Genomic DNA, 27,868 nt, shown 5'->3' with positions numbered 1-27,868 from the left:
GCTCAATTTTGTCAAGAGGAATGGAACTGCTTTGTCTGACAAATCTGTAACTCATAATCAGTTTGTCATAGAAGTCAGCAATAATTTGCATTGTTATTTATAATACTTCTTGCAGTATGTATTGCCAAATCTACATTCCACAGTGTGCTGGTTTTGGCTGGGATAGAGTTAGCTGTCTTCACAGTAGCCGGTATGGGGCTGTGGTTTGGGTTTGTCCTGGAAACAGTGTTGATAACACAGCCATGTTTTCATTAGTGCTGAGCAGAGCTTACACAACCTCAAGACCTTTTCTGCTTCCCATACCTCCCCACCAGCGAGTAGGCTGGAGGTGCGCAAGAAGCTGGGAGGGGACACAGCCGGGACAGCTGACCCCAGCTGACCAAAGGGATATTCCAGACCATATGATGGCATGCTCAGCATATAAAGCTGGGGAAACCTTTCGGAGTGATGGTGTTTGTCTTCTCAAGTAACTGTTACACATGATGGAGCCCTGCTTTCCTGGAAATAGCTGAACACCTGCCTGCTGATGGGAAATGGTGAATGAATTAGTTTTCAGGCAAAACTGCCTTTTTTTTTTTTTTAAACCTGGACATTTCTTCCAACTGCTGTTATTCCTAGGCATACTTGCTATTCATGGACACAGTTTCAAATTTTTAAAACTTAAAGCCAACTCCAGCTGTGCCACAGGAAAGGACAGCATGCTGTGAAACTCGCCTGACCCAACTTCCAATGGCCAGCAGAAGCAAGCTTGCAGTTTCACAGCGCAGCATGCCCTCGCAGTGGTAAGCAGTGCAGCAGAGGCAGCAATCTCCAGGTTCAGGGGACTGCAAGAAACAATTTACACCTTGTTTACACACTAAATATCAGTGCCTCTGTATGGGTGGCTTAAACCACTCTGCATTACTGTTACACTTAGCTTTTAAAAATACAGAGATGTGTTCAGAATCCTTGCTAAACTTTTCCTTGAAATGTAAATCTCTCACTATAAATGTTAAACAGAGCTTTTAGCGATGAGCATGGAGAAAAAAACATCCTCACAACTAGGACACAACAGAAAGCCACCCCACTGTACTCCAGGTTCAAAATGTCTAAGTTGCACTTCATAAAGACACATTTTAATAAATTAACATTTATTGAAAATACCACATTAGCCTTTATTTTGCTCATTTGCCCCAGTGCAAATTTAAGCTATTTAACATGTAAATTGTAATAACAGAACTGCAAGCAGCTTCATAAAATAAAAGACCAAATACAGTTATAATACAATCAGACTCTTTAATCTGGTGGGTAAGGAACAGTGGGGTGGAAGGGAATAATCTGTTTTAGGGTCTGATACACAACCTATCTTGTTGTTTTAACACATACATCTGTTATTAAAAGCCACCGATCAGCAGTATAACATGCATCTAAAAATTGACAATATTGGGCATCATCCATTAAATATACTATTTGTAGACAAGAATCATTAGGGATAGGAAAAGGATTAAAATAAAAAGAAAAGCACCAGGGCTCCACAGCCCTCCTAGAATGAAGTATTTTGCAGGGAAAGTGTAATGCCATTTGTCAGCGCTCTACTGCCACATGCCATAAGGACTAGCATTCGGTCCATTTCCTGCATATTTGCTGTAGAAATGCACTTCTTTGGAAAAGCAACCGTCAAGGCTTTGCAAATGCAGGGTTACTTCAAACACCCAGCTTATTGGCCTGGGTGAGGACAACTTTCAGAACGGGCATGAAAGCAGAGGTCTCGCTGAAGTTGCTGGTGCTGACTATGTGCGTGTGGATGTTCAGTCCTTCCTGGTAGTTGTGGGTTTCAATGCTCTTCACAATGTTGTGCAAACCGCTAATGATGGTTGGAGAGAGCTGCAAGGAAGCCAGGCAAGGCAGGTAAGCAAAAAGAAAAAACAGCACAATACACTAGTGCTAGAAAAACAGAAATCCTGAGTGTAACATTTGGCCCTCAGGAAGGTGCAGCAATTAGTTCCTTTCTTTAAAGGCAGACATCTTCAGAGCTGCGCCATATTGGGAACAGTCACTGGGAAGTCTAAAAGCAGACTTCAACAAGAACATACCTTCTCTGCAGTACTGCAAAGCCCTGCAAGCCTTCACTACCAGCTCCTGGATGCAATTCCCTGAGGCGGGAGACCTGCTGTGACAGACTAGCACATGAAAAACCTACTGAGCTTTTATGCCTTTGGGGTAAAGTTAATTGCTCAGCAAAGATGGCCTGACAATGACAGGATCACACCACTCTAATCCTAAGGTACTAAGAGATCTAAGCCCAGTCTACCACAGACCTCCTGGAAGGCTTTGGAAAAATTACCAGATCTTCAAGAGTACTTGCACATCTGCCTTCCAGTGAAGTCAGTGAACCTCCAACATCTAAATCTTCTGCTTGCTTTTTTTTTGCTGTGTGTGTCTCACTTCGTACTGAGAATGGGGGAACTTGCTGTGTTGGCTCATTCTGCTAGCACCTGGGGCCAGGGACCCTGCTGATGCATTCATCCAGCACCTACCGCAAGGAGATCTGCTCTTTGGCTCAGCACAGTCCCTGCACAGCACAATAAAACTCATGACATGACCCCAAAACACTGTAAAGTCTGTACAGGCACTTGGGGCCAAGCACTCTACCTAGCTGTTTCTGGGAAATGCATGGAAACATACAATATATTGATTTGAAGCACACTTCCAAAGAAGGAACAAGCACCTGCTACATATTGCAGCAGGGTCCACACCACTGATGAAGTTCTTGGCCATACCTGCAGTATATGATGGGGTGTAAGGGGAAACGTAAAACAGAACTTACTGTCTGTTCCCTAAGTTTGTCATATAGAAACTCCAGGCGTTTATTTGCATCATCTAGTTTCCTCTTGGTTTGCTGAAAGAGAAATAAATATATTAAAACACAGTGATTTAAAGAACACCATACTGATCTGATAGCATTGCAAAGAGGTCCATGCAGCACATGAAATTCCTTTCTCAATATTTTCCTAACACATCATTTGAATTCTTTGCTCTGTACTGTTCTCCCCCGATTTTGGTAGGAAAGACCACGTGATATGACTGCAATTCTCTGCATGTAACTACTCCAGTTAGCTACAGAGAAAGATGAACTGTAAGGGTGCATCCCAAAAGCCACTGGTTATTTGTAAAACCCACTGGTATAACTGATATGGAAAGTAACAGAACTCTGAGTTGCAGCATGAATTTTTTTCTAGGGTTTACTGGCAAAGCCTAATGACAGCTTGATAAAGTTATTACTGGAATCAAGTATCCAGCAACATCAATGAGAGTGTAAGGGCACATGCAGTCACTGAAGTCTAAGTATGTACAACTCAGTCATCATTTATGGCAAATCCTAATTATATTTTTCATTATGTGATTAGTAAAAATAGGCATTTGTAAGTTGTTACTGCCAAGAGAAAAACTAGTAGCCTAACCCAAACTGTCCTTACAGATCCTTTGTGCTTCCATGATTTTATAGAGTAAACCACCCATTGATGTGTCTGGAATTATTTTGCCACCAAAGGCTCTTAAAATAACTCCAGTATATTCCACCGGGAGTGCCACAGCAGCTGCTGGAGAAATGCATTTTTTATCCACCTTTTTTTTTTTTTTTTAGACAAACAGCTACAGAAATTGAAGATTTTAATCCAGAATAATAAAACAGTAATAAAGCATCAAGGTTACAATTACAGAAGCACAAAAAAGAAGGTGGTCAACAGCAGTAGAAATGCTATCAGTGCACAAGAGTAATGAAACTTCCTCCTAAATCAGTATGCACATCAATCTATCTTCACTTAGGATAGTGCCATTTCCCCTGGCAAATGGAAGATGTTTCCCTGGATTAAACAATTGCCTAGAGAGAAAATAACAAAGCCTATGGGAATGCTCTAGCTCAGGGGTACAGGCAGACTTGTGGCTGCCTGCTGTGCTAGAAATTAGGGAAAGCTGTTTGGATGGCAAAGGGCATAAAGGAGAACACAGCACATGGATCTCAGGCTATGTGTGGAAAACCCCTCAGCAGTAGCTATATGTCAAGGAACTGAGACAAATAAGGAAAAAGTACCCCAGGAGGAACAGATAAGAAACTGGCTAGTTCTTTTGGACTCGCTAACTCTCTCAGATACATGACTTCAGAACATTTGTTTCAAAACCTGTGAAAAGACATACATGCTATTTTCATTTTACAGATGGCCAACTAGGGCAAAGAGGAACAAATTGTGTTTAGTAAACAGCAAGGCATCTCTCCAGCCAAAGGAAATTGGGTGGAAGAAGCGCAAACTGGTTGTTCTCCTCACTCTTTTTGCTTCCTGTTCCCATTTCCCCCTTTAGAATGTAATAACAGAGTAGTGTCTGCATTTGTTCTGACAATAACTGATGCATACAGTCAGGGCGGTGTGTCTCAGCACTGCGTGCCACAAACACTTGCTCTGCCTAAGAAAATCAAAGAGACTTAACAAGAAGCAAGCAAAATGTGTTGGCAGAGCAGAAGAGCAATCCCTGGATGCAGACGTGAACTGAATGCTTTTGCCTTCTTTGTGTATCTGGGAGGAGCACTCAGAGGAAGAAAAGGTCAAAGGGTCCATGCAGTATATGACTTCTATCCCTGCATTCTACACAGCCTAACCTTTAAAGAAAGGATTTTGAGCCATCGAATGCTGCTGAACCTTATGAGGTCTGTCCAAAGAAAGGTCTATGGCCTCAGAAAGCTTCTGTAAAGGAGTACATGGGCAAGTCCACCCTGAAACTGCTGGGCTGAGACCCACAGGGGAAAGGAGTATGTACATGCAAATGTCAAGTCTAAACCACAGAGCCAGCTGAAATTGTACAGCGGACATAAGACAGAAGCGACACCGAATGCCCAATATACTCCCACAGCCATTGCCACAGAGCCCTCAGACAGCTCAGCTCCCAGTCACTGTAACAGGAACGTGAGGCTGTGCTGCTGACCAAGCACATTCAGCGCACAATGCCCTCTGCACACAACCAGCCTGTCTTTCATCATCCACCTTTCAGCGTGTGGCAGGCATGAGCTGAATAGTCAGCATCTGGGCTTTGGGATAGAGTGTTATTTACTGACCATTGGAAATAAATTAGAAGCTTTGAGACAGATGGCTCATTTATGAAGTACTGACTGCCACAGGAAATGTTTTTCCTATCCAGCTCCAGTGGTCACGTTAAAGCTCATAACCTTCCACTTCTCTGCTACCCATTGTTTCCTTTTGAAATGAGTTTGCTATCAGAAATCACAAATCACAGATCAAAATCCAAGGCATGTACTCACGTATGTGAGCCTTGGCTCACACCTGGCATAATACCAGCTGCTTCCTGCTCTGAATTATAAGAAGCAGTTAAGCAAATGTGCAGGGCATGCCTCCATAGTAATCACACTCAGGTGAAGGAAGGACAGCCCTTTCTGAAGGTTTTAGAATTTTTAACTTTATTTTTATTTTTTTTAAACCATCAACATCAAAACCTCAACTGTAACCAATTCCAACCCTCCTCAGAGCAGCAGAGGAGGCTGCAATGGGTTAATTCCCTGCCCATAAACAGCACCATCATGCGCTGCCCATGCTGTGTGCTATAAGGACCAGAGTCAAAGTGCTCAGGCAACTGTGCTGTGCTCTGGCCCCAAACTGCCACATCCTATGTGCATATGGCTTTTCTACACATTGTTTGTGGCTGCTTGAAGCAGCCTTTAGAAGGAAGAAGCCATCTCAGGAGAGGCTGTGATGGCTAGCTGTGCTGCAGGTACCAGCTCATTCACCCAAACACAGAGGCTGGGAACACCACAAAGACCTACCGGATCAGAGGCAGACAGCAGGCACCTCTGGATAAGAGCTTCAAACGTAGTCTTCAGAATAAGGTGCTCCTCAGGGATGGGCTTCTTTGTAATCTTCTCTGTTGGGAGTGCCTGCACATGCTGAGAAACAGAGCAGGTGAGGCTTTTCCAGGTCACTGTGACCATATGTAATTTTCAACTAAACCAAGTGGCATTATTAACCAGGTTGGCACAACTCCTATTTCTTCCCTGTGGGTGTGTGGAGGTGACATTATCAGCATCTGCTGTTGCTCCCTCTGAAGAGCTGTGAAGTTGCAGAAGGAAGCAGCTTGTTGGTCCACACAAACTAGAGCATTAACTGCAAAGAGGTAGTGTCTAGGCGGAGACTATAGTAGCAAAATGCCAGCATGGTGCAAAACTAGCAACTAAAGACTCTGCAGTACACTTTGGAGGTACTAGAAATGCCTGGCCAATAGGATCCCAGCCTGCAGGGCTCCGCTGATGTACAAACAAAAAACATGCAATGCTGGGGCTACATTACCTGGATGGCATTGCCAATTGGGGCCCCAGGGGCCCCCTCTGTGCTGGGTTTGGAAACAGTGGGTGGCATGATGCATGGCCCCAGAGGCTGGGAAGCAGGTGGGTAGCCACCCTGCAACACCAGCTGTCCTGCAGGGAGGTGCGGAGGCTGGAAGCTGGGTGCAGCTGTGGGTGGTGCTGGAGCCGGAGGCTGCTGCATCTGAGACTGTGGATCTGCCAGCGGGTTCATGATGGGGGAGGTGATGGGAACCGGGGGCAGGAAGTTATCAGGGACCTGGGGAAAAAACAAACAGTGCATTTATGCTGCCATGGCTGCCACAGGCAGAGCACAATATGCAGCTCCTACAGACTTCCCAACCCGCAGCAATTGAGAGCTCTGCCAAGCAGAGTGCTGAGCCCCCAGAATATAGAAATAATGGGTAGGCAATACAGCATTTCACTGTGGCTAAACAAACCTATTCCTCTGGCTGCAGCTGCAGAGTAAGAAGTGCCCTGGTGCAGTAATATCCTCCAGTGTTTCCAGTCCTGTGCACTCTGCCTGTCCTCGTGCCCGTGCAGGGCAGGAGCAGCCTGCTCAGCCTGCAGCTGGCCACAAGAGCTGATTACAGCCACCTCAAATCAGAGCCACTCTCCTTCTGCTAAGGGCACAAACCAGAGGTTTGGCAGACCAGCACTAACAGAAGAGTTGCACTAATGAAAACTAACACACGCCTACATCTATTCTTACTATTGGGTCATTATATTTAGATTTTTGTGTCTCCCTTTCAAGGGTACATTTTTTTTTTGTCTGTGCAGTACACAGGTCACAGCTAGCAACACACAACAATAAAGCTTCTGAAAGCCTTTCAAGCTTCTGGCAAACAGGTTTGTGCTAAGACAGATTATGAGCACATTTCAGATTCATCCCTAAGCATCTGCCAGTCTTTACACAGGGGCATTTTGGAACTATTTGGTACAGGGAAGAAACAACAGAATGAGGTACTGGCCTCTGCTATGCATCATACAGTAATCCAAACAAAAGAAAGAGCTCCCATGGGAAGACACACATTTCTTTGGGCATGCATAGAAAAAAAGGAAAGATTACAGAACCCTGAATGCTACCCTGAATGAATGATGCCAGAATTAAGCTAGTGGTTTGGCACAGCAAGAAAAATATTCCCAATGCAGCACCAAAGTCAGTTATAAAAGCAATGAATCACAACAATAAACTTTTGAGTGGTGGATAAGTTCTTAGGTAGAAAACAATTGCAAGTTATGCTGTGGCTTGAAATGCCAGATGGTTCTTCTATTTTACAACAGTCCATGTAGTGAGTCATTTTATAATATCCTAAACCACAACATACAGTGGACATAAGGGAAACAAACAGAAAAATTTCTGACAGAGGTTTGTTATATACCCAACAGGGAATGCAACAAACACAACTCCTCATTTAGAAGGGAGCCAACCCTCAAACCCTGGCTATAGCAGAAATTCTGGCTGTGACACACACACACAGCAGTAGCAAAAACCCTGTTTGCAGAAGACTGCTTCTTGAGCTCTCAGGTCCAGCAGTTATTCTCACTGACAACTTCCCTCCTTTTACTTAAGAGCCTGAAGCCCCAAAAGGCAGCATGCCACCTGCTGTGCAACAAACATCCCAGCACTCAGGAGCACACAAAGTATCCCCTATCCATCCCCCAAAAGCTTCTTCATCTTGAACTGCAGAGACCAAAATCCAAAGGGTAAAGGAGACTTCTGCCTTAACCTTCACCCAGACCTTATCTTGCCTGGTCCAACTTTTTTTTTTTTCTCCCCATGCTTTACACACTCCAGACTAACTCTTGCTTCCCAAATGCACCAGGATCAGCGAGCAGTGGATGACACTGACTGCTGTGGAGATATGCAAGACTAGGGCAGCACCAAGGGATGAAAAGGCTCACTCTGCACCAAGTGTCCCCAGTTATTCTGTCCTGCTGCAATCTAAAACCGTTTTACAAAACTACATTGTCTCCATCACAAAAATTGTCTTACTCTTAGCAGATCTCTCAGGGTCAAACCCTTAATCAGGATAAATTGCTTTCAGCTCCAGCAAAGTCAGTAATCTATAACAATTTGCACAGCCTCATCATTTCGCCTAAGTATCATCTCCTGCAAAACTCATCAGCTTTACTGCAGATGAAAATAGTCTGAGGTATTTTCTTCCCTCAAACCAGGATCAATGTTGTTATTAACAACCACAACTTTAGCAAAAAGCCACTGTCTCTTTAGAGGCTTAAATATTTTGAGAGAGATAATGCATACTGGAGAGGCATAAATGCCATTTCTGCTCATGAGGTGCAGCTTTTGTTTGATGCTAACCCTTCTTTTTCCTTCTCCTGCCAATACGTTTCCCAGGAGCAGCTTAAGTTACTACTTTTCAAGTGGTCAGCACTCAATTGTGTTGAGACAGGATTTCCTAGATTACCTTCTTCTTCTTGGCAGCTCTGTTCAGGGCAGGAGGGTCATTCCAGCCATTCTGAGGCCCTGTAACAGAAAGAAAACAGAGACCATAAGTACCTCAGAGGACAGTAGTGATGCTTGCTTGAGCTCAGCTGGGCTATCTCCCTGCCACAGCTCTGATGGCAGGGGCTTGGCAGAGCCTGTCCTCACCTGCCTGCTCCTCTGCCCTTCACTGGGGGCCAAAACAGCTCCTGCACTAGCCAGAGCATCCCAATACCCCAACCATCAGACCCTTTGGGCTCTGTGCCCACTGCACAGGTTTGGCATCTTGATCAACTGTTCTCAAGTTTGACAGAAGTTGATTCCTTTTTTTTTTTTTAATAATTAACTTTTTCTTCTCTTGCAGGAAAAAAAAAAATCTTTGAGCAGACATGCCCCCTTTGAAGGGGCAGGCAGTTGCCTACCATGCCAAAAACACAGTTCTGCTACACAGACTGTATATGTGAAGACAGTTTCAGTTACCGGTGAAAGATTCTCCCATCTGTATGATATGAGAAGAAATGAGAACTTGTTTTGAACTTGTGATTGCATCCTATGATGGATTTATACATGACAGTTAAGACGTGTTCCCCAGCAACACAACACAGAAAGAAGAGGTAAATGAGGCAACAGGAGCCTTAAACATTTCAGGCCAGATTCACCCAACCACCCTGGACACACAAAGAGCCATAAAATCAGGTTTCCCCTGCCAGCTACAGCATATTTATGGGTGCTTTGTGTCCCAAAAGCAGAGCACAGCTGCTGGAGCAAGGTGGCAAGATCTAGCTTTTTGCACCAAGGGCAATTTGTTTGAAACTGGAAGAAACAGAGGATGTCTGAGCAGATTCACTCAGAGTCCGGAGTGTTGTTCTGTACCAAACCTTCTGCTCTTCCAAGAAAGCACGCTCCATGCAGCTGCAAGATTTGTACACCAAAGCTCACACCAGTGCATTAGAAATAGCTCCACATCTCATCACAGAGCGCATGTAATCAGGACCAAAGCATTATAGCTCAGCATTACTGTGGCCTTGCCAAGTAATCAGGATTTATTGCACAAAGCCACAAAAAGCCAACAAAACCAAATCCCTGCTCAATGGACTTTTTCACCACAGTGTTTTTCACTTAGCAGATGATGAATTCACCTTAGACAGCAGAGCTTAACATCACTGCAGAATTTGCTCAATTTATCTGAAATTTCATTTGCTCCTGAGCTTTTGTTAAATGAGTTCCAGATCCAGAGCATGTTAAAGGGGTAAATGAAAAACAATTTAAACCCCTTTTCACATCTGCTTTCTCTTGAACAAAAGGCAGTGCCTTCTCCAGACAGCCACGTGCCCCAGGGGCTCCTCTGTTCCAACCCTATCCAGAAAATCCTAGAGTATTTCTGATACAAAAAGTCTAACTTCTGCAGTGCTTTTAGCGATAACATGTTAAGAAAAATCTCCCAGACTATTACTGCTTTAATTCCCTGGAACAATTTGCTTTAAAAAAAGGAAAACCAGGCATTTGTTTCTGTGGTTAAAAACTCCAGATATTGTTGTTATTGGTTTTAATTAAGGAATTAAAAATTGATTTGATTAAAGTCTAAATGGGCAAACGGCATCACATTTAATGTTCTCTGAAGAACATATACATTATTGATGTCTGTTCAATTAATTTCATGTAGTGGCTATAATTATTTTCAGGTTAGGTGGTACCTAGTTCACCTGCGAAGGGAGAGGCCTGGTCTTGAGTTGGTAGGCTTTCTGCAGATAAAATGCAAAGAGAACTAAAAAAAGATTTTCTTTGAAAATAAAACAGTTGATCTGTAATTTTTGATTAGCAATTTAGTTTCAATAAGCACAAGAAGTTAGGAGAAAAAATGCCTAACCTAATTACAATGCCAGTTTAGAGACAAGCCATTTGTCCAAACTACCCTGTGGAACTGCTTTTGTCTACCTTCCCTGAAAACAAGCCTGTTGCTCTTTCTATGCAGTAAATCAGTGTTTCTAGTTGTTTCTAACAATTGTTGCAGAGTCCTGGCCTACTTTCTTATCTCTTCCGGTGTTCTTATTTTCTATTCCTAGCAGCCAGTGCAGCCGACAGACCATTACTCTCAGCAACAATCTTCTCACTGTCTTTTTACTATTCCAGAAATCTTTCCAGGAGATGCTTAAAGTACCTGACTTCAAGGTGGATGTCAAGTACTTTCCCAAATCAAGGTGTACACTCAACTGCATCCAGCCAAGCAAAAAAAAAAAAAAAAAAAAGGAATGTTCACACAGCAGCTTCACACCCATGTGAAAAGACACATTGCTTGCTCAGACTGAGCAACAAACCAAAATGGCTAAACACAGCCAATAAAGCCTTTGGCACTTCAAAGAGAAGAGGAATGTCAGGGATGAGAACTCCTGTCCCTGGGGTTGGTCTGATACACTTACAGTTCTGGTGGAAACCCTTCCCTTAAGCTCAGAATTGCTCTATCACAACTTAAAACAAGATTCAGAAGACTGAAAATTAAAACTCCCTTGAAAGCAGGTTCAAAGATCTATCACAAAAAGTGAGATAGGTTGAAAATGAAATTAAATGTGGGCTTTTCTTGCTTACTGGAGCTCCAAGCACAGCTTAATGTACTGATGTTATATGCACTTGCAAAATCCAGAAGATACTTACAGAACTGTTTCTTTTTGAAGTGCATCTTTAAGCCCAAGCCAGTTCAAAGGTCAGGTGCTTTTCAAAACTTCAAATTTGACATATTTTTTTCCTTCCTCCCTTACCCCCACCTCTAAAGGAATTACATTTGCAAAGTGAAACATGCTGTCCCCAGATTAGATCATCACCACACACAAAAGCACACCACTTCAAAGCCAAGATCAGCATCACTATATGCTCTGCACTGGAACATTCAAAGAGTTATAGGTGAGATCTACTTCTGGTTGCAGATTTCTGTAGTTCTATGGGATCTCATGCCAATGCGTCCTTCACTAAGCAGTGCAGCTACTCTGGAAAATATGTTGGTGGTTAAGCATATTAAGCATGTACACTGTCATTTCTGCATTTACAAAGCAAGGGTTTTTTCCTTCTTGTTTATATGTTTTTTAAAAGGTGTTATCTAAAAATTGGAAGAGGACAGAGTGTGCTCTTCAGATACCTCTTATCTTTTTTCCATAGTTCTCCAGCTGCAGGCAGCAGTTGCATGCCAGCAGCCCACACGCATGAGCCACATGGCCTCGGCACCTCACCATGCCCTGGAGTCCACCTCTGCATTTCAGCCCAAGGCTGGTGTTTGCCAGGATTCAGAGATGATGCCCAAGTTTGGGTTCCTGAAGGTTTGACACTTTGTACTGGCTGCCTTCTCACCACAGCTGCTGGGAAAAACACAAGCAGCACCGATAATTCTCAGAAAGTTTTATAAAAAGCCTAGTATGGACAACTTAATTTTGTAAGGAAATCTGGCAAGGCAATGTGGATAACGACTGCCTCAATTCCCCTGATATTAAAATGACATAGGCAAGATGTGTTAGACTACTGTCTATGTGGATTACACAATTTTAATGACAATACCGGTCGATTTGTAATGTCCCTGATTTCTATTATCCAGAGTACATAGCTTCACTTCTCTGAGCACACCACATGGACTACGTCACTTCACTGTCAACGCAAGAAACTTAGTAAGTGACAGATCTGAAGAGCCTGCCAGTGACGCAAGTAGAGTAGTAAAATGGATAAGAACAAACAATTTTCTTGCATTTATTTGGAGGTGCAGAAGCTATGCTGTCTGAATTTTAATGTGCTGCTTCACATCCCAGGCCTAGAACCCTATCCAACACCTGTTCCTCTGTCCAATTTAATAACTCTTCCGGCTTAGAGATACAAGTTTGACATGCCCTGCCACATGGGGTGAGGAGAGGTCACAGTACAGCATGTCCAAGAACAGAGAGGACACCAAATCTGGCTGCAGGATGAAAGGAAAAGCCCTGGTGGCTGCCCTACACTAGTCCTCTCTATTTCTTGACAGAGCAAAAGACCATTTCTCCCCAAAACATAAGCGTGTGTGTAAAGGCAATGCCATGAGAGGTGTAGGCTCCTAGCCTCATGAATGCCCGGAGCACCTACTCATAGGACTGCTGCTGCCAAGATATAAGCAATATGCCTTTTCTGCACTGCATCACCCCTAAGAGACTTTTAAAATGAGAGGGGGAGTCACAGTGGTGTCATTTGGGCCTGTCAGCTGAGTCAGCATCCCTGGAACATCCCTCAAATCGTGCCTAATATTCCCTCTGCTCCCTACTTCCCAGATCAGGTCCTTGACTCTCCAGCTGGACCAACTGGATGTGAAGTATGTTTATGGCCAGGTTTAGAAAAGGACCGCTCATACTTCCTGCATAGTCTGACATAAGCAAAGCTCTTGTTTCACAGGCTGCTAAGTGAAGAGACAGGTTTGTTATCACAAGCGAGGTCACTGTCCCACAGCAAACAGTTATGTCCAGACAGTCACAAGCAGACATTAAGCCCCAACTCCGTGCATGCCCTCTCACCATGCGTGCTCAAACATGCTTTTATATGTGTCAGCCACACACACGCTTTTAAAGAACATTCAGGAAAGAAACCTGTAAAAGCATTTCTAAATAACTTCTGATTATCTTTTAAGGCATTCACAGCTACAGTAAATCCTATCACACTAAGCGGTTAGAAAAAAAATAATGGAAGTAAGCTGATGCCACAGGAAATGCTGTTTGAATTAAATACACTGCCAATCCCAGGCTTGAAATGCTGCTCAAAAACCAGGGACACAGGGGCAAATTACATTTGCAAAGTTGTTCTGCAGAAATTGGGATCATCTTCTCAGTAGCGATTAGGAAAACTTGCTCATTTTTATATTTTGCTCTCCAGCCACATAGCTGGTTTTGATGCCAGCCTCACAAGGTTAAAACTGTGCCACCATCCATCCACAGTACATGACAGCCTCATAGCAAGACAATGCTGTAGCACCCTGTCTTGGGCAAGACAAAAGCTGTGTTTGTGGCAAGGTCTCACTTGCAAGAGAAAGACGACTGTTCATGCTGCTCAGCAAGCGCTCACCGCAGCAACATAGCCATATTATTGCCAGATGCACAGGGAAGATGTGTTTTAGAAATGCTTTGAATTGACTTCTAAGCAAAAGCAAACTTTGTACAGAGCATTCACAAGGAAAAGGTGCACATTTAACTGAGTGAGTAATAAAGCAACCCCCCCCCCCGCCCCCCGCCTGCCCCCCTGTCCAAGCGCAGACCTGTTCTCTGGGATGCAGGAAGCTCACTGGTTGCAGGCAGAGTACCTGTTGGTCCAGCAGGTAATGCATAAGCCACAGAAGTTGCTGGAGGTCCTGGCCTGCCATGCTGAAAGGATGCAGCAGAAGGAGGAAGAGGGAAGGAAGAGATGGGATTCAGGCTTGTTGGGGAGGGTTGAGGCTGCCCAGGGTAGAGCGGGGAGGGCACGGAATGGGCAGAGGCAGAGGGCAGGTAGGGAGTCGTGGTGTTAGGGGCAGGGTTTGGGTAAGAGGCTGAAGAAGGGACAGCGATAGGCTGCTGAGGCTGGTAGAGAGCTGGTCCCCCTGTTCCACAAGAGTACTGCTGTGTGGCCTGATATGCTACAAACAGGGAGAAAAGACATTCAGTCAGTGAGTTCATAACAGAGAAGGTTTCATCTGCCTCTGCTTCCTTCTTCACCTGACTCTCCTCTCTTCCTGCCCCTTCCCCCTCAAACCACTTACCAGCCTAGCCAATTCCTGGCTCCCACAACCCTGCCTGCACTTGCAGGACTGCTCAAAAACTCAGCCTGCCACTGGTAGTGGGAAGGCAGAGAAAGGACTACCTTGGCTGTAAGGACTCCCATTCTCCCTCACAGACTCTCCTGCTCTGGCTGTTTTCTGGACCACTGCAACCCTCACTGTGCCTCTCAGGGAAGGGAAATGCCTGCCACAGGTTTGCACAAAGGGAAAGCCTAGGCCAAGGAAGTGAACAGCAGTCTGGAAGTGAACAGCAGTCTGGAAGTGAACAGCAGTCTGGAAGTGAACAGCAGTCTGGAAGTGAACAGCAGTCTGGAAGTGAACAGCAGTCTGGAAGTGAACAGCAGTCTGGAAGTGAACAGCAGTCTGGAAGTGAACAGCAGTCTGGAAGTGAACAGCAGTCTGGAAGTGAACGCAAGCTCACAGCCTTTCACTGGGGGCTCTGCAGCTTAATTTCACTGCCTCTTCTCTGCCCACCTATGCCCATTTTTTCCTCCCCAGTGCCTGCACCTTCAGCCCCCTGCTTTGAGTGTGTCAGTGCTCTGCCCCCTTTCCTCACTCACCTCTACTACTGCCCTTGTCTCCTCATCCCCTTTCCCATCTTCATGAAGTCCCAATAAGAACTGGGTGGCCCAGCCAAACACAGATGAGTTGGGTCCCTCATTGCCAGGTCTGTGCTGCTTCTCCAGGACTCACACTGGAGTTCTGGCTTGTTCTGACCCCAGCACACCCTTGGGAAGGGCCAGCTGAGGAGTGAGTCTCAAAGCTGCGGGCAGACACCTTCTCAGCAGAGGAGACAGTGTCTGACAGAGGGTGCCTGATGTCTGGACCCCACCAAGAAATGACAATCCTTAGATGTCATCTCAAGAGCTTCCTCCCCACCCACACCCCCAAGAAACATGGGACTGGCTTGGTCTGAACCCTCCCAACCCCAAGGAGGGATCTGGCTATCCCCAGGTAAATGTGGCCTCATCACCTGGCTGGCCCACCTGGGTGGGAGGGAGAGGGGACCTGCTGCTACTTACTCTGTGGGTACGTTGGCCGGGCCCCTCCTTGTGAGTACATGCTGTAATTGGAAGATGTGGCTTGCTGCGGTGGCATGTTGGGGTTAACAGCACCTGGCATGATAAACCCTGGAGCAGGTGGGTTGTCTCCCTGTAAAAAAAGATTGCAGGAAAAAGGGTAGGGAGAGATAGGATTTAGTCAGCAACAGTAATACAGTGCTGAAGCAGAACTGTAACAAAATGATGAGTTCACATTGGAATGAAACCACATTCCCTGGAAGAGCCACCAGCACAGGGGCAAATGCCTCCAACCACTCCAGTGCCTTAGGGCACCCAGTGTAACACTGAAAGCACAGCTTGTGTGTGCAGTGACTTCAGCAGCAGCAGCAGAGCAGCACATACCTTCCTGCACAAGGAATAGGTCCCCTGCCAGTGCTGCCTGTTATTCAGGCAGTCTAAGAGCACACTGTCATCCACAGCTTTCAACTAAACAACTTAAACATTAACTCTGAAGCTTCAAATTTCCATGGGAAAGAGGGAAAGGAAAAATATCATCACAATTCAAATATTCCAGTGTGGGGCAAGGGCTGGGGGGGCTCAGGTCACACTGAGCTCCCACTCAATGAATTCCAGAGCCATTCATCTGGGTGTTGGCGAAAAAAAATAAATGTAACATGAGACACAGAGGAGCAAAACCACAACACACGTGGAAGCACGTGGAAGCTGCTCCTTTTGTCTATCCATACTAGACTGTGTCAAGCACACAGACTATACCAGGGGACATATTGGGGTGGAGCAGGGGCTCAGAGAGGAATAATGAAGGTTATACCTGTGTGTCAGAGGGACAGCCTGCAGGAGGATGGCTGGGAAGGGCAGTAGGAGTTTTGTTACTCCAGGTAGTGACAGTAGGGGCAATTCTAACCTGAATCGAACAAAGAAATACCAATCATGGAAAACAAAACAATAAAAAAGTCTAAAGGGTTTCACAAAATGAGATGCAAAGAAGTGAACACAGAAAGATTTGCATGCTGGCACTTGTAACACAGCCATAAAATTGCAGAGGAAGAAGGAAGAGTGCATTCAAGACAGTCGAAATCACTGTGCACTGGAGCTGAAGTGAATTGCAGAGTGAAGACGAAGCACAGCAGAGACGCAGCTACAACAGGCTGTGGAGCAAGTGCAGTGTTACACGTGCCAGTGAGCCAGGTCTGCCTCTTTCATCACATTTTCCTATTGCAGAAGCTCCCCCCAGGCTACTGCATGACACTGAGCATCACTAACCACAGCTCGAAGTCCCAAGTTCCATGTTAAATTCGAACATACTGCCTCACACAAAAGCAGTTTGTTTAAATCAAGCTTAAGATGGAATTAAAAAAAAGGTTAAAATCTGATACTCAGCTCTTGCACATGCACAAACATACATCTTAATGCCAACTGCTTCCCAGCCAGTCTCCCACAGCTCCTTTGCTCTATCTTCCTTCTTTGCCACTCCAAAGCCCTTCAGTTCCATATGATCACTACTACCTTTCTGACTGGACAGAAACCAAGAACCTCCTACGCCTATGACATCTCTGAGCAAGGAGGGCATACTGCCCAGCAGTGGGATGCATAGCCAGGGTCAGGACACCCCACCTGAGCACAGTCAGAAGGAAAGCTGCAGCCCTGAAGTCCTGGTTGGCTCAGCTGGCTTCAGTCTATCCGTCTCTAACCCCGCGTAAGTGCTGGGCTAATGGTGCAGTCAGCTGTACAACAACCACTGTTAATGTCTCCATAACTCATCACTGGCGTCATCTAAAAGACTTTTCCATCCCTTTTCATGCCTGTTTTTTTCAGATGAAAAGAGGGTTCAAAAAGCTATGCTAAAAGGAAACCAAGTTTTAAATACGTGTTCCTATTTGGGACAGCAATTAAACAAAGGCTGCCTCAAGCTTGAACAAGCCCTACGTATGCACTTTCTTAAAAGGAGGTCAAATAAAACAAGTATCCTAAGACTCGAATATGTCATTTCTTTCCGTTCTGGTTCATCAGCATACTGCTGGGCACCTTTCTGACATGGCACCTGTCCCTTCAAGCCCTTCCTGCTGAGCATGAACTCCTGTAAAGCCAAGAACACAGGGGGTAACTCACTTGCAGTGTGCTCGTGGGGTTGTGATACACCCAGACTTTTATTAGTGAGCAGGGTTTGCTTAAATAATAGCTTGAGGCATTCCTGAAACAGTAGGAGAAAGAGGGTACTCTGGTTTAAAAAGCATTGCTAAGATCACGCCATCTAGAGGACAGTTGCTATTTTCCATCGCCAAACAGGAAACCTGCAGCATTGCTTCTCAAGGCAATTCATTGGTTACAAGGAGGAAGGTCAAAGACACAGGAAAGAACAGTAAATTATTGACAACGATGCATTTAAAATCCTATGCAATAGCGTTAGCAAAGTAATCCTGTATGAACAGGATGAAGGCTTTGTCCCTTCCGAAATCTACCTTGTTAACACCATGGAGAGAAGGTGAAGGTACACACAATTGTTGACATCAAGAGGGAGAGAACAAAGCCCAACTCTCCCCCACTTTTCAGCCCTTCTTCCTTCCCGCCCCCATTTTTCTGGCAGGCAGTGCTTGAAGGGCAGCACTGACAGAGACATGCCTCTGCTTGTGCCAATCTCCTCTGTGTAAGGAGAACACCTGCAGCACTAACACAGCTCTGCTCTCAGAAAAGCCCAGCCCAGAGCCCCTCTGTAGAGCAGGCCCAGATGAGCTCCAGCACTGTGCAGAGGGATTAGGGACTTGGCAATGCTCTTTAAGCATGCATACAGCCAGGGCTGCCCACCGCACCACACTCTGGTGATGGCCAACATGGTCTGATGCAGTGTCATCCTCAGGCTAGAGATAAGGCCAGGGCATCTGCCTCCGCCATTTCTCTTCTTCCTCCCTGCACAGGCCCCAGCTCCTTTATTAGTTCCATACTCACCAGGTCTTTCTTCTGGCAGAGCTCACTCTTACCCCAGGCCTGCCTCCCCACTCCTGTCTCACCTCCTGCCCGTGCTGCCTATGCCCCCTTAAATGCAGCTGGGAAGGTGTTTTCCTAGTAGGCTGTAACCACAACTGCTGAAACATGCCCTGAAGTTTGCTATTGCCACTGCTCTGCAACTTCTACAGCCAACATCAGAGCTGGGGTAGGGGAAATAATCAGCCCCAGAAGAGGGTGGTGAGCAACACTGAGCAAGCTCCAAGGCCTGCAGGGATGGGACAACACCAGGGACTATAAGAGCAAGCACAGAAAAATCCTGCAGTGCTCTCCCACACAGTCATTCTTGGCACTGAAGCCCATTTTCAAACAAAGGGGGAAAACACCTAATCTTCAGAAGCAGGCTACTTGACAAGGTATTTAATGGATGTTTCCAGATGAGGAGTAAAGTAGGCATCTGTACTGATTGAAAAGCAGCACCAATGACTTTCACCACAAGGCTCTTGGTAGAAGTCAGTCATACAGCCCCAGCTCAGATCAAGAGAAAGGAAAAAAAATTCCTCTCTCCATCACTCTCCAGAACTCAAGCACCATGTCCCTCCCTGACTGCCAAAACCCATTTACCTGTTGGTAATACTGCTGGGCCGGAGCCTGGGGCCCTTGCATCTGTCCAGCCACAGGGGCAGCTTGTCCTTTGGGCATGGGCTGTCTCTCATATGGTGCCTTTAGGGCCTCCTGTCCCACTGGGAGCTCCCCTTGGGCTCTGCAGAGCCTGTCCCGTAACAGTATGATGTTTGGCTGCAATCAGAAGAGGACAGCAAAAGAAGGTTAACTGCACTGCCTGTCACCCAGTGCATCACACCAAGAGGCTGACTGGCCACACACTCTCTCAGAAGCCTGCTCTGCTTTGATTGGAGTAAGTCTTCTGCATGAGACATGGGGCCATTGGAACTGCCTTACATGTGCCTGCCTCCCATGTTGGGCTGCATCACTCCCAAGCCAGCCTGTCTACAAATACCAGCTGATAGAAGATGAGAGATCTAAAGAAAACAACCAACCAAGTGTCAAGGTACATGTTTCACTGTGTCTGGCTTGCAGGAGGGACAGCTGCTCCTTTGGAAGCCACTGGCTGCAAGGACAAGGGTGTGAAACAAAGGGGGAGAACAAGGCTCTGTACTTCTGCCAGGTCAGTGAGGCCAATGCAGGGAGACGGGAAACAGCCTGACCATCACATCCAGAGGTGCATTTCAAATGGCAGTCCTGCTTGCTAACGGCATCATGCAGAGACCTTTGCTTGAAGTACACCTGTTCACACAGAGAGAGAGTAAAAACACCTGAAGGCCCTGTACCTGGTTGGTGTTTGCAGGGAGGAAGGTCAAAGCTGCAGCAATGCTGCCTTGGGCAGCCAGGAGGTTGGCGTACTGGCTCATCTTCTCAGCCAAAAGGGCCCCCACAGCATTAGGGTCCACAGCCTGGGTGAGCTGCACGGCTTTGCGCAGGATTACAACCTTCTCTATTAAATCCTGGAAAATCAGGGAAAAAACCACAAGTGAGAACAACAGGGTGAAGCAGGCCCTGGCTAACGACTGTCGTGGAGGGCTTTTCCTCAGGGCAGCCCTGCAGAACCCCTCTCACCTGTCAGGAAGCCCAAGCCAAGTCCAGGTTTCCCAGACAGTAACAGCTGCACTGACGGCATGACTCTCCTAGCATGTGAGACCACAGAACAGCAACTGCACACCAAGTGGCTTCTAACAGCAAAGCCAGCAGTGCATCAGGTAGAGTTCAAAGCCAAAAGAATTGCTTTTATTAAGCAGGATTTCAGGGCCCTACCAGCACTTCGCATATCCACCAAAAGAGTATGCTTTCATAAAAATATCTGGTGAAAGCCATGAGAGCAAATGGAAAACATCATGCCCATCACTACTATTAGCACTTGGGTGCCATACATTTGTTTGCAGCATTTTAATAAATCAGTTCTTAACCATCTTAATCAAAAGGATCTAACAACTCCCTTGGGAGAGTTGTCTATGGTTTTCTGGTTGTTACTGCAAAAATGGTTTTCCTGATATCCACCACGAACACTCTGTATCTTGCCTTCCTTGCACATCTCCAAATACTAGAGCTGGTCTTGGTTGGCTTTTCTCCTAGTGCTAAGTTACAGGAACATTTTCTAGTCAGTTTTCTCATGTTTTCTTACTCTCACTGTATTATATTGGAAGATACTACAAATACTCATTTGCCAATATTAACATGCAATCCCCATTTAAAATCTTGTAACAGATTTAATGAGTGTACCACACACGGGATTTCAACCATACATCACTAATAAGGACTCTTTACTGGCAGTTCGATAATACATTTTTGTTTTTCCCCAACAAATCAGCACTTCAAAAGAGGCAAGTAAAAAAAAAAAAAAAAAATCAAGATAACCAACAGCTTCTATGAGTTTCAGCAGTTCCACATTATAGTAAATAAGCAGGCTAATTATGACTCCAACTGTATTTTTCAATTTTAGTGTCCATGAGAACAAAGCAATGCAATCAAAATGCAAATTCAAACTGAAGGCAAATCTGTTAAAGCCCTCACAATCAAAAGACTGGAAAGTAATTTTGATAATTCAAAACTGGAGAGAATTAATAATGCAAAGCAAAACTCACATACACTCCAGTTCCTTCAATTAACTAAAGAGACTCACAGCACTGCCAGGTAACATTAAGTACTTTCTAAAACTGGTCCTTCAAAGGCCCTGAACAGATGGAAGAAACTAAGATTCTACTATAAAATAAATTATTCCATAATTGCTTCATCTAACTGTCATCAATCCTATGCCCCCGAGTATTTGCTATATGCAGTATATTTCACTGCTGGAAACCAAACCCTGTATGTGTAACCCCCCTAGAGAAAACTCTCATGATAACCTTCATACAGTTTTCTCTCCAGATTTAATTCTAATTTACTAGATTTTCTCCCTTGAACATCTAAGCCATCTCTTCCAAAAGCGCAAACGTCCAAGCATTCCCCTATTGCAAAAGATGCAAGCATTCAAAGTCTCTTCTTTACCAAAACACTCTAAGCCCTACAGCTACCTTTTTACACAAGCAGCACGTTAGCATGACTAACCAAAGAACAGAGCAGACGTGAAGGACATCGTGCTTCACAACACATTTTCCAATATCATATTTATGTGTTATTTCTACGAAAGCCACCCATTCCAGAAGGAAAAAGCTTGCAACCTGAGATACATGCAACTATCAGAGAGCAAAGCTCTACACTAGATCATTTAAGTGCCAAATGATTGCAGTGTGTTACTTCCAACATCTTAACAGAATTACCAACCTGAAGGGATAAGGGGCTGTTTCCATCCTGAGCTTTGGTCCAACAAGCAACAAGTTTTTCCACGTTGCCAGCACAAATGTAACAGAGACAAGCCTGTGTCTGCAGAAGGCTGTCCCCCTCACTCTCCAGCCTGTTACCCAGGAGATCTAGGAAACATATGAGCAAAGAAAATGCTGGTGAATGACCTTGGTGGTCCCTCCATCACTGGCGAGGCTAGGGAAGCCTGCAATGCCTGTTGTGTCTCTGCTCAGCACAGTGAGAAGGGATATTGCCTCTGGGCTCCATTGGTAAGGACATACTCCGATGCTCAGCACAGATTATCTCATGGGAGCCCAGGGCACTTCAGAGGCAGTTAATGTAATGGCAGCAAGGACTTGTCAAATGCCTGCAAACCTGGCACACATCAGAGGGGACAGTCCATCTGCCAACAGGACAAAGGACAAGAGGCCAGGGTTTGATTCTCCCCTCTGCCACCCACTTTTTGCAGTCCCTCATTTCAGGGGCACAACCTGATTGTGCAACCAGCCGAGGAACCATGAGCAACAAAGCTGTGGCACTGCTCTGGGCCAATGTGCGCTGAAGCGAGTCGTACAGCTCCCTAGACACCATGGCTGGTGTCTGAGGGGCACGGGGGTATTGGGCACACAGCTATCGGCAATATAACCTCCCTACAGGTTAAACCCAGCCAGCTGTTTGCCATGCAGCACACGAGGGCAGGCATGCTCACTGCCTGTGAAAGAGAACTCCATCCAAGAAATCAAAATTGCTCTTGGGAAAGAAGAGCGAAGTGCTTCCCTGAAGCATTTCCATTTGTGTCCCATACACAAACGCTCCCAAGAGTCCCTTGGCTAAGGCACCTGTCACATCAACATCACCGTTACCCATCTAGAAACAGTAAGAGACCAGCAGCTGTGCACTACACAGGCGATGCCAGGACACAGGGTCTGGGTTCCGTGCCCAGAAAATCAGGGAACATATCAGGAACACAGCACCCCAGAGGTTCCTCTCCTCCCTGCAACAGGACTGAAGAACTATTACCCATCAAAGAAGCTAGTGAGGCATTACAATAGTTTACTGGAAGGAAAACAACCGTGGCTACAGTGGAATAAATGACGTCCAGTCTGTAAAGTGTCCTTACCGCAAAGGGCTGCAAACTCATCTGGCCTTGCATAAGTGAGCACAGCAGCCAAAGCCTCTCTCCAATTCTGCAGATCACAGGACTGCACAATCTCTTCCCAGTTCTTCGTTACCACTGCAGTGATAAGCTAGACCAGAAGGAGAGAGACCACAGTTAAGATCTTGGTAGGATTCCCTTTGTTTTTTAGGACACAGTGCAATTTATATCTATTCAAGACTACTCATCCCCACTGTACCCAGGGTCACAGCAGATACTGCAATGCAATTCAACAGCTGCACAAGAGTATATTTTACTTCAAAAGGAGTTCAGCAAAAATCACAGAACAAGCTCAGATAACACAGGCCAATTATTCTTGCTACAAAACGTGCAAGAAAAGAATGCACAAATCTCTGCAAGCTGGGATTGCTATAGATGGTTTTCAGCACTGTTTTTGCAGACAAAGATAATATACCAAGTATTTAGCTATAAATCTTCTACACAATGCCCAGCAAGGGGTATGAATTTTGTTTGTCAAACTGTTTCATTTGGCTTTAAGTTCTTGACCTCAGGCTGACCAATGAGGGGCAGCTGAAAAAAGCTGCTCGAAGGAAGAAGCAAGTTGGCAGCAGTATCAACCTGAGCTGGCACAGAGGCTGTCTGTCCACAAGCCCTCAGAATGAAATTCCAGTTTCTTCCATCTCAAACTCTGCCTCTGGTTATTTTGCTTCAGACAAAAGACAGACTTGGCAGCTGTGCTGCTATTTAATGAACAAACCCCTTGTCATGCCAAGACTTCAGGCTCAGAAACGGCTGAACAAGCAGTTAAGTGTGCAGTTGGGACCAGAAAAATAAAAAAGCCACACCTGAACAACAAATGCAAGGTCCTAACTACAAGGTCAACACTCCTTAGCACAGGCACAGACAACTGGTCAGCTCTCCATAAAAATACCTTTTCCCAAAGGATGAACTACAGTGAAGAAATTTCCCCATGCACTACAAAATTCTCCTTCCTCTGATTAGGCCAGAGAAGGAAAGGATCTGGGGGCAGGGGAAGAAATCCTGCAGAGTCTTGAGATTTTCCTCTTTTCACTTGTCCACTACTAGAAATGCAAATTGTTCCCATCTCAAACTGGCTCATGAGCAATGACCAGCAAAATCCCACTTACAGACCCTAGCCTGTAATGCTGCGTGCCCTAACTCCCCAAGTGACTGTGCTTTGTGGCCTTCAGCCCTGCTCCTGCAAAGCACTTAAGCACATGCCCATTTTACAGGCTGCCTCCTGCTACTGTGTAAAACACCCTTCTTTGACAATGGACTGCTAAAAAGCGACCAAGACCAACTTTCTCCCCTTCTCTAAAGCAGCCATCCTTGCCAAGCCAATTGTCCTGTACTCTTTTAAGGCCGCTTTTCCTGTTTCATCCTCCTGTTGCTACTTTCTCAAGTCAGTACTAAAGACGAAAGGTTTGAATGAGCAGCATCAGCAATCCCCAGCCTTGCAAAAAGCTGAAAAGAACAGCAATCAGCTGGCCATAACACACTGTCTCCTAGACAAAGGGTGATTGATCTACCCTGGGCATACTTAGCTCTCTTCTGTGCATGCAGTGAAACGAAGCATTGGCAAAATCTGTTAAGATTGATCACAGGCAAAAATCAACATAATGCTGCTGGCACTGAGCATGGGTTGTGTGTGACTTGAAAAACGTGACAAGATAACAGACTGAAATGTCCACTGCTTAAGGATTTATCAGTGAGAATCTACTAGTGTATATGCAACTCAAAGACACTGGAGACAAGGTAAAGAATACTCTTCTTGTATATTGATATCCAGGTAGTGTGCCTCTTCTCTCCTTATCAATGCATTAAAAAAGAATAATTTAAATCTTTCTGCTCTGAGATCTCGTGGATGACTTGAATACTTACTAGCTTCTCACAGAAATAAACCTATGAAATGGGAAGAAAACTTTTAAGGCTAAAAAGGGAGTAGCTAAAGGCCTATATGCATGCTGTTTCTTAACAGAAAAAACATACCCTGGTAATTTTGCTCTGCATCTTAGCAAAGTACTTTTCCTGTGTCCTAGAAAGCAGTTCTTGTCCGCCTGCGATGGCCAAGATAATGGCGTCAGCCATGCGGTTATCGTGCAAGCAGAGATCTACTGCGCTCTCAAAGTTACCCGTCAGCAAAGCCTGGGTAATCAAACCGTCCACATCTGCAACAAGAGAGGAGTGCATTTTCAAATGATGGCACAAAAGTCACTTAAATATGCAACAGCAGGTGATTGTGTTCAACTGTACAACACTGCGCAAAGTTCTCTGCAAACCAGCCTGCTCCAGGCAGGTACTTACAGGGATGCTCAAGTTCATCTCCAGTCTCAAACACACTATGGTCACAGCCACATCAGGTGGGGCACTGTCAAGCATCATTTACCTTGCTGCAGAGCAAGGTGCTAGTAAATGCTAGCAGTCTAAATGACCTCTGAAACAACTACCCTGCATACAGTGCCAGAAAAAGTCAAACCTAGACAGGGGTAAATAGCTTCTGTGTTATTCAAGATCCCCTGGAGTTTCTCTACAAATAGTGATGTTAGCACTTCATGCCTGATCAGGTGTGTGTTCTTGTATATCAGAAATCACTCAGAGGAGCTGCATTTCAGCAATGGGGTATGAGTGCTGCATACTTCCTTTTCTTCCGTTCCCTTCCTTAAAGAAGCTGTATTTTCAAGTGCCTTGAGACCACTGTGAAATGGAATTAGAGGCAGGTCATAGTAATCCTTCACAATGTGTGCAGAAATTGCCTTCTCACTGGAACACCAGTATAAACAGCAGTATTTATAAATATCAGCACATACAATGAAATCAATATCAAGGTTTTTTTTTACCTCCACTAACAGAGATGTTAAATGTCTTCTTTGCAGATCCCAAATCTTCAGTTTCTTGTTTATGGTCATTCACTCTCTAAGAGAAAGGAAAAGCATAATATTTGAGATTATGTAAACACTTAGAATACACACACACATTTTAAAAAACACAGCTCTTGCATTACAAGTTAAAGATAGACCTTCAGACTACCAGTCACCTAAGAGATCATTAACTTAAAAGGGAAGATTATTCCTGCCATTTCTTAGAACACAAACAATCCTGTGTTTCAGCACAGGATAATCAACTTCCCCTGGTGCCTGCACAAAGTCACCTCCTAATACACTGAGTAAGGCCTGGACTTACCAAAGGACTGCCAGTGCATGTAAACACACCATTATAAAATCATTGTTCTGAGAGATCAGAGTGGACCATTTTTTAAAATGGATGCCAAGGTGGAAAAAGTGCTGGAAGCCCCAGATTTCTAACCACCAGGAAAGGCTTATGCAAGCACAAGCGTGCATAGAGATCACAAATACCAGCAACCAGACACCTGGATCCTGGGTACTGATTTGTGTACGTGCATCCATGCCCATATACACACAACCCCCTCAAAGCAAAAAAACAGCCACAGCCACAAAATGAGAAACCTTCTCCCTTCCCTCCTCTTTCAACTCTGACCCTTACCAAGAACAGTCTACCATAACGCTACCTAGGTTTCACCTTGCTCCACTTAAACTTTCAGTTCATCCTTGAAGCACTCTGCACTAGGCGCACACCCTAGTTTAATTAAGCAAAACACATGAACACAGAAGTCCAGTGTGATCCACAGAGACTTAAGTGCTTCACACTCAGTACAGGAGTGCTCAGTGGACAGAAGCTACTTTTTTATAAAACTCCCCCAGGAATTAAGTTAGAGAGCACTTCCTGCAAGTATTTGGATTTTGGGATTTCCAACAAAACCTTTCAAGAATAAAAAAATAACACCAAGAGGGAAGTCTCTCTCCACCATCAATTTTCATAGCACAGCCTAAGAAAAGTGCAGAAATTGTCCCACAAACTGCCTCCTCTGTCATAAGCCAGCATGCTAGTACATGCAGTGGGAATTCAAGAGTCTGCTGAGAACACCCTGCTTATATGCTGATCAGTGAAACTGTACTTCAGAGAATGAAGAACAAGTACATAGTTGACCAAGAACAGTCATTTGGAATGGGGAGGTAAGCCTGAAACAGGCTTTATGTTTGGCTCATGAAAGGAGGCAGCATCTGGAAAATTTTGCTGTGAGATAACGTGTGATGTGTGTTTGGTATTAGTTGAGAGCATGTTGTGACGATCTCAGCAATAATGTGCCTATCCAGTTACTTCATGTATGTGACAGCACTCCCTGATCAGTGGCTTCAGGCCAATCTCACAACTATTTACCACCCATGATAGTAGGCTAAGGTCACGTTTGGCTGTGAATTCTCTCCTAGAAGAGATGTTTGTTATGAGACATCTAATATCTTCACGACTGCATACAGCAAAATCATTACACAGTCAGATACATGTCTGCCGCTACAGTGTCTAATGAATTAACAAGCAATCAAGCACCTAACCCAAGGAGAGCACTCTGTTTTAGTGTCCTTAACAGACTGTTATATGGAGTCAACAAGTGCACCACTCCAACATGCATAAGCCATAAACCACTGTCCTCATCTTCACAGACAACTGGAGACAGGCACCAAGCACAGGGAGCATAGGTAGTTTTGGGCTAACAGCTCAAATTCTAACCCAAAAGGGAGACTGAGGGAATGGCGGAGAATGAAGCTGGCCTGTTCACACAGCGATACTAGTATTTTCAGTGCTATTAACCTCACATGGCAGAGTCTGGGTCCTTAGTTATAATAATAAGACTTGTCCCCATATTTAAAACACAGGGTTGAAAACAATGCTGCTCAAATGGACAGAAATGAATAAAAGCTGTAGGATCCCAGAGGCAGAGGTGGTAGAACGCAAACTGCCTGTGATAAACTTGGCCGAACTGTTGCAACAGACATTCATAAGGAAGCTATCTACCAAAGTCCTGATACTC

General features: G+C 45.0%; 1 protein-coding gene across 15 annotated transcripts in view; it reads right to left on the bottom strand.

The window, feature by feature from the left end:
• Window positions 1–1,109: 1,109 nt before the first annotated feature.
• Window positions 1,110–27,868, bottom strand: part of SEC31A (SEC31 homolog A, COPII coat complex component) — a 46,213-nt gene continuing 19,454 nt past the window's right edge. For 2 of the 15 annotated variants that reach the window (XM_069781510.1, XM_069781552.1), the window contains 15 exons: window positions 25,821–25,896; window positions 24,973–25,151; window positions 22,966–23,092; window positions 21,828–21,973; window positions 19,841–20,014; window positions 19,116–19,289; window positions 16,363–16,455; window positions 15,555–15,684; window positions 14,035–14,391; window positions 10,481–10,528; window positions 8,770–8,828; window positions 6,327–6,599; window positions 5,807–5,926; window positions 2,807–2,878; window positions 1,110–1,863 (listed from right to left, as the gene is read on the bottom strand). In XM_069781510.1, coding sequence (XP_069637611.1) covers window positions 1,684–1,863; window positions 2,807–2,878; window positions 5,807–5,926; window positions 6,327–6,599; window positions 8,770–8,828; window positions 10,481–10,528; window positions 14,035–14,391; window positions 15,555–15,684; window positions 16,363–16,455; window positions 19,116–19,289; window positions 19,841–20,014; window positions 21,828–21,973; window positions 22,966–23,092; window positions 24,973–25,151; window positions 25,821–25,896 — 2,208 coding nt within the window. In that variant the 3' untranslated portion in view covers window positions 1,110–1,683. The remainder of the gene's footprint in view (window positions 1,864–2,806; window positions 2,879–5,806; window positions 5,927–6,326; window positions 6,600–8,769; window positions 8,829–10,480; window positions 10,529–14,034; window positions 14,392–15,554; window positions 15,685–16,362; window positions 16,456–19,115; window positions 19,290–19,840; window positions 20,015–21,827; window positions 21,974–22,965; window positions 23,093–24,972; window positions 25,152–25,820; window positions 25,897–27,868) is intronic. The other 13 variants (XM_069781580.1, XM_069781606.1, XM_069781596.1 and 10 more) reach the window with 11 other exon arrangements.

Source organism: Haliaeetus albicilla, chromosome 1 (assembly GCF_947461875.1).
Source record: "Haliaeetus albicilla chromosome 1, bHalAlb1.1, whole genome shotgun sequence".
Classification (NCBI taxonomy): Eukaryota; Metazoa; Chordata; class Aves; order Accipitriformes; family Accipitridae; genus Haliaeetus; species Haliaeetus albicilla.
The sequence above is the reverse complement of the archived record's forward strand: the minus strand, read 5'-3'. Positions and strand labels throughout refer to the sequence as shown.